Raw genomic sequence first — 7,193 nt, 5'->3', positions numbered from 1 at the left:
AATATAAAAGTATGAGTTGTTTAAATTAGTGATGACATGAAATAATCATAGAGATAAAAAATTATATTTTTATTTAGTTTTATTAAAAATCGTATTTAAATGGTGCATCTTAAAAACTTGTTTTATGGATAGTGTTTCATATATATATATATATATATATATATATATATATATATATATATATATATAACATATTAAACATTTATGTACTAATATTAAAATTTTAAAATTATTATATATAAATATATAAAAAATTTGTGGGTTCAATTGAAGCGTAGACTCTGTTACTGCCTCAAATGTTAATCAGAATGAGGCAGGTGTTATTGATATTAACGTCCAACAGTTTAATAACCATCAAGAACATTTATAACAATAGAGAATCAAACCCTAAAATAGAAATTAAACTTAAAGGAAATATTAGTTTTAATTAATTTCAGATAGTTCTTTGATTCTCGGTGTAAAAGTAAAAAGTATATTCTTTTCGTTAAATACAATTCATATTTAAGTTTATATATTATTAGAAATAATTGTCTTGGTTTATATTCGCTTCTAAGTTGTATATTTTTGTTGTGGGGTGAGTGGGAAAGATGAGATTTGTTTGTCCTTAAGTTGTAAATAAAGAATAATTTTTTTTTGTTATAAATTGTGATAGTTATTTTTAATTTATACTAATTCAATATTGATGAGTGTTTTTTTTATTGTTGGTGTAGTTATGATTGTATTATTTTATTGTTGTTTTTATCTATTATTTTAAAATAATAAATTTATGGATGTTCTTCTATATATGTTGTTTAATTTTGTTATTTATATTTAATGTAAAATTTTAACTGCTACTTAGATTGTTTTTAACAATTTATTCAAAGATGGTATGCAAGATAAGATTTATTTTGGATTTGATAAAAGATAAATTAACTATAAATGAAGATAGTAAAAAAAGAAAAATAAAAATAAAAACAAGATAAATATCTTTTAAATGAATTTAATATCTAAGTGAAAGAAAGTAGACAAGACTCATGTACAAATCAAAGTTTAATTAAATGAATGTATATTTTATAGAAGAAAGAAAAAAAATCAAACATCAAAATCAAAAAGACGAGAATTAAATTTAAAGATTTGAAATTAAAATAAACATATATTAAAGTAAGAATCTTAAAAATATTTACATAGTGTCATTTTTATTTAAATTAATTTTAGAAAAATCAATTTTATAAATATCCATCATAAATAAAAGTACATTTTACTATTATTTAAAAAATAAAAATTAAGATATTACAAATATTTAATATTTAATTATATTTGATTTTAATATATATATATATATATATATATATAAAGCGCATAAATAAAATAAAGTAATAGATTTTTCATACATTTGTGTCTCTTACATCTCTCCTATCTCCGGAAATCAAAAAAATCCAAACAAATATTATCACTATCTGAATGTATTGTTTCACTATTTATTCGAATGTCTTTACCTTTTAAGATTGAATTTTCTTTACTTCTCTGCAATCGATACCGTTGTTTTCTTCAAAAAATAAAAATAAAAATAAAAAAATGAAAACGATGTTTCCTCTTTATTTTATCGTGGATTTTTTCTCACTTTCTACAATCAACAATAATATTTACTGATTTTTTTAATATCAATCAACACTACAAAAATGACTTTTAATATAAATTAATTTATTATTCAATATAAATTAAAGATACCATCTAAACATTTTTAATATACAAAATGAATAATGATGTAAGATGTGAAAAAAAAAATATTATATGATATCGATTAGACTTTTATGTGATTAAAAGTGTACTAAAGTTATTGAATTTTATATGAAGATAGCTTTTCAGATTGGTTAAAACTTGAAGTGATAAAAAAAGGTATATATAACATTGAAGATGACATGAAAGCATTAGAATAAAAAACAAATAAATGTTTGATGTCAAATGTTTAATGTGTAGCTTTTTTTATGTTGAAGTAATTGTGCTACATATAAGAAATATAACAAATAGATGAAATTGATTATGTATCCAAATTGTTATACTTAGGAATTATTAGATTTTAATCCACACAACTTCACGTGAATTCCCAAAATTCAAACCTTTAATCCAACTTCTTTATTTCTGACTTAAGTAAAAACCTTCTTTCATACTAATAAACCTTTTGGCTTACAATAGTTAAGGTTATATCATTCATTCCATCGATTTTCACTTTTATAAAGAAATCTTAAGTATATTCTTTTTCTCAATTAGGTTTTTATTTTGAAAATTTTATTGTAATTAAGTCATCTTCGTTAATAGTGTAATAATTATATGTCATGTGTCAGCATATGATTTTATTTATTTATTTTTTCTTTTACTTTTTATCTTTTTTATAATTAAGAAAAATTATCACGTGCTAAGTTGATGTTGTGTCAGTGACAGAGGCATTGTGATGTGGCAGTGAGAGTGTCATGTGTCATTACTGAATGTGAAAATTTTCAATTTAATCTTTGTATTTGTTATTTTGTCTCAATTTAGTCCCAATTTTTTTTTAAAATTGAAACAATTTCAATAATATGAAGTGTGAAGTTAGGAATGCAATAACTTGTGAAGTGTTAGAGATAAATACGCAACCAATGAACCAAATAAGCAAGAAGAAAATTTTTCAAACAAATACTTAGAATTGCAGAAAATGAGCAAAACGAACTTTCCTTTGTTCTTCGGTTCCAAACATGCTTATGGGATGGATATGAACTAGAATAAGTGTTAGTGAAATGCTTCGAGAACACATGGTTACATTCATAATTTGTTATTTTTAGTTGTTATTAATTTCTTTGTTTTAAGGAGTCAATTTTAATTTATTTGTTATCTCTATTTTCATGATTTATTTTTAAAATCACATTGTTACTAAAAAGTTATTCTTAAGTCTTATAAACGGGAATGTTTCCATTTTAAATAATATCATCAAACATTTATATGTTCTTTGTTAAGCATAATTTGCTTTTCTTAAAATATTCCAACATACCTAGAAACTTTTTTTACTGGAATTCTAAAATGTATTTACAAGTTTTTCTGAAACAATTCTTTCCATTTTTTCAGTGGATAAAAACTATAATCTTTGGTTAGTCAAAATGGAGGTTTTAAGTAAAAAAAAAAAAAAAAAAAAAAAACTATTTTGAATCAATAGGTTTAGGTTTCTAAGACAACATATTGGTATTTATATATCCTAAAGCAAAGATGAGTATTAATGAAATGCTTTAGGACCAACACATATCTACATTTAAATTTTTTTTATTTTTAGTTGTTATTGTTTTCTTAGTTTTAAAGAGTAAATTTTAGTTGATTTGTAATTTCTATTTTTATATCTTATGTCTAGAACCACATTCTTAGTAGGAAGTTATTCTTAAATTTTAAAAATTGTAATGTTCCCATTTTAAATAATATGATCACATCTTCACGTGTTCTTTGCTAAATTCTACTCTTTTTTAAAAATATTTCAACAATTATCATCTAGAGCCTTTTTTTTTATGGGACCTGTAAAATTGATTCTAAAACAATTTTTTTTTTTCAAGTCGTTATTCCAGTTTTCAATAGAATCTCTTGAGTGTCAAAATAAGACTTATTTAGAGATGTTGGATTTTTTGGAAGGTATAAAAGAGGATTACAAAATACTTTCATTATCCAATTATCTCAACTTGGCCCAAATTAAGAATCATAAGAAGAAAAAAAAATTAAAAAAACATAAGCAAACAATTTAAGATTATCTAAAAATGGAATCGAAATATGCAAGTAATTAATTTAATGATTTTTGTAATTTTTTCTTATTGATTCTAACTACTAACTAAATGATTTTTGTAATTTTTTCTTATTGATTCTTTGCTGGAAAAGCACCTTCAACAACATGATCACCCCGTCATCATTCTTTATTGTTCTTGGGACTAAAAGGCATGTATCACTTTTATAAAAGTAATTTTAAACAAATTTTGTGTGTTCTCGAACGAAACAATAAATACTTCATATCTCTATGGTATTGTTACTTTCTCAGTCGTTCTTGAATCTGCACAATCACTATCACAACTTTATCCCGTTGACAATAGCAAACAATTTATCTAAATATTCCTTTATAATTTCAGATTCTTTCATCCTTTTGAAACTCAAATTCTCTCATTAAATTAAATACTTGCATGTTTCGAATTCTTTCATCTCTGGCATATTCTGTTTTTATATAATCTCAAATTGCTTTTAGATATTTGAGAGTCATGATTCTAGTAAAAATATTATAGAGACACCAGCAAAAATCATGATTTTGTCTTTGCTTTCCAAATTTTTTTCTCCTTATGATTCTTTATCTAGGCCACACTGGGATTATCAGGTTGGGGTTATCAGATAGTGAGCGTACTTGTAATCATCTTCTATGGCTTCTCAAAGATCCAACACCTTTAGATAAATCTCCATTTTGACACCCCAGATATCATAATTTGCTCCATTAAAAATTGGAAGAACTGCCGAAAAAAACTTGTTTCAAAATTCATTTTAGAGATCTCACAAGAAAAGTTTTCAAAACTCTAGATACCAATTGTTGAAATATTTAAAAAAAAAAAAAAAAATTTGCTTAACGGAGTGCAGACGAAAATCTAGCCATATTATTTGAAACGAGAACATTATAATTTATAATGCTTAAGGAACAACTTCCTTCCCACTAACAATGTGGTTTTAGAAATAAGCCATAAAATAACAAATCAACTTAAATTGTTTAAAGTCCATCACTTAACATTTCTCATGATTCGTTTGAGTAAGACTTAATCCAAGTATAAACCGAAACAGATAATTTGGTGTATCAGTATACATTCATATAAACCACTCAGTATGATAGCTACAGAAGTGTTTCCTTAAGTTCAAACAATTAAAATGATGAAAGCTACAACATTTCAGAACAGAGCAAAATGACCAATAACAGAAAACAAAGTGGCAAAAGGAATGCCTTCATATTATGATATAAACAATTAAGACAAGACAGATATAATACAACAATCCCTAAAAACTCTGTATAAGTCAGACTTACAATAATTCTTTTCTCGAGAAAAGCTACCTATTATGGCTAGATTTGCCCACAAATTTTACACACAACTTGTCCACTTTCTGACTAAATATTGCCAATCTTATCTTCTGATATAACTAACTCTTAACACTATCATCCGATGAATTCGAAGCCAACCTCGACCACGACACAGATTCCCTTGATCCAAGCAACTTCCTACGAATCACTATGGACAAGCTCAACACAATGCAAACAGCAGCCACCAGAGTAAACAACATACCTGTATTATTCCCCGTCGACCACCTCTTCATAACAAAATCAGCACAAACCTCTCCATCAAGACTACTCACAGAATTGTTCAATTTCATTACCTCAACTGCATTCAGTATACCATCAATGACATGCGCCATGCTTCTCTGCGAGGGACCAACACCAACACTCAGAGCCCCATCTCCCCCATCAACCACAAAGTCAGCGTAAAACGGTGAAGCCAGCGAGTTTGTAATATAGGAGAGATCCAAATCTTCATAAGCCACATACCCATTCACATACACATTGAAATAAAGCAAACCAAGCGAAATGCTAGCAATATCACAGAAATGCAACCGAATCAAGTACTTGTACCCTCCAACAACAGGAAACACCCATGTCATATTAACATTAGGAACAGAATCATTCTTACTCCTGATCAACCTAGCACTGTTGTACACATTATCAGGCCCAACCTCACGACTAGCCCCACCAGCACGGTACTTGATCCTACCACCAAAGTAATACTTCTCAGACCCAACACTCGTTTTGAAAAACCCATCATCGGGAATCCAAGTTCTCCACAGGGAATCGTTAAAAGGGGTAACTTTAACACCCCCAACAGTGACCCTATACACAACCTCAAGAGACTGTTTGTTTAAACCCTCAAACTTCTCCACTTTTGATGGGCTCAGATACTGTGCCGTTTCAGGGACAAGGTCCTTGGGAGCAGAAATCACCTCAATGGCGTTCACAAACGCCAATTTCGAATCTTTATTGGGCACAAACACGACCACGAGGCTATCCGCATCGACCCATATTAGATACTCCACGATCCTAGGGTTTCTGGAAGCACTGGCCAAACGGGTGAAGTTGCTCAAAACGACATGGCCGTTGACCAAGACATGAAATTGAGCTCGACCCAGATCGATGTTGGAGGAGCTGAAGGGGTGGAAGTGGAGGCGCACGATGTGGGTGCCTTTGTCGGTGACGGGGAAGGAGTACCTGGCGGGGCTTGTGAAAACCCTAGCGGTGTGGTAGATTGAGGGTAAGTCGGGTAGGGGGTTGTTGTTTCGGAGTGAAACGGCGCGGGGGAAGGGGGAGCGGTGGTCGACAAGATCGCCGGCGAAGGGGCGGTGGTCGACGAGAGTGGAGGGGGCGGCGGAACCGCAGTTGATGAGGTAGTTGTCGGGGGGAGAGAAGAGGTGGGAGAAGGTGGGGAAAGGGAGGAGAAGGAGGAAGAAGAGAGAGAAGAGGGTGGAAGGCATGGTTGTGATGTGGGAGAGAACGAGACGGTGAAATTTGGGTGGGAAGAGGAAGAAGAAGAAGAAGACTGAGTAAGAGAACGTGGGACGGACCCACACGCTCTCACAACCTGGTAACTCACTGTCTTGACTCGTTCTTTAGTCATGCATTTAATTTTTTAAGGTTAGATTTTGTTTAGAATGTGTTCTTTCTTTTTATAATATTAATGATGTAATGGTCACTTAGATTTTTGTTTACCGACACTAGATTTCATCACTTCAGTTCTTTTTAAATTTACTTCAGACTGAGTTATGTGTGTTATGAACTATGAACTAATGCGTCAATAGTTATTACACAGTCTTTGGATTTTGTAAAAGTGTATATCATTTTTTAGTTAATTTATAAAAATATCAAAATTAAAATTTAATATCATAAAATAAAATTCGGCTTTCAAGTACAGAGTTATTATACCAAAGATAATGTGTGTTTATATGTTATTTTAAACAACAATTTTCCTTTTATTTTTTCATTATTAATTAATTTCAATAGAAGTTTATGTAATTATTATATTTAGTTAAGAAACAGCTCCCGTGTATATAAGAAACAACTCATTTTATGGTTAATGTTTCTAAAATAAGGAAAAACTTTGGTTTCTAAAACTTTAAAAATATGTTGATATATTTTC

The 7,193-nt window shown here is 29.2% G+C and overlaps 1 protein-coding gene across 1 annotated transcript; it reads right to left on the bottom strand.

Annotated features, from left to right (window-relative positions):
• Positions 1-4,927: 4,927 nt before the first annotated feature.
• Positions 4,928-6,645, bottom strand: LOC114185088 (probable receptor-like protein kinase At5g24010). Its single transcript, XM_028072592.1, has one exon. It carries the CDS (start codon positions 6,529-6,531, stop codon positions 5,152-5,154), a length of 1,380 nt encoding a protein of 459 aa, XP_027928393.1. The 5' UTR covers positions 6,532-6,645; the 3' UTR covers positions 4,928-5,151.
• Between the last annotated feature and the right edge of the window lie 548 nt (positions 6,646-7,193).

This window comes from Vigna unguiculata, chromosome 5 (assembly GCF_004118075.2).
Source record: "Vigna unguiculata cultivar IT97K-499-35 chromosome 5, ASM411807v1, whole genome shotgun sequence".
Taxonomy (NCBI): Eukaryota; Viridiplantae; Streptophyta; class Magnoliopsida; order Fabales; family Fabaceae; genus Vigna; species Vigna unguiculata.
The sequence above is the reverse complement of the archived record's forward strand: the minus strand, read 5'-3'. Positions and strand labels throughout refer to the sequence as shown.

What these genes read in the sequence shown, in the direction of transcription:
- LOC114185088 (XM_028072592.1), bottom strand. Translation starts at nt 6,531, where the DNA reads ATGCCTTCCACCCTCTTCTCTCTCTTCTTCCTCCTTCTCCTCCCTTTC.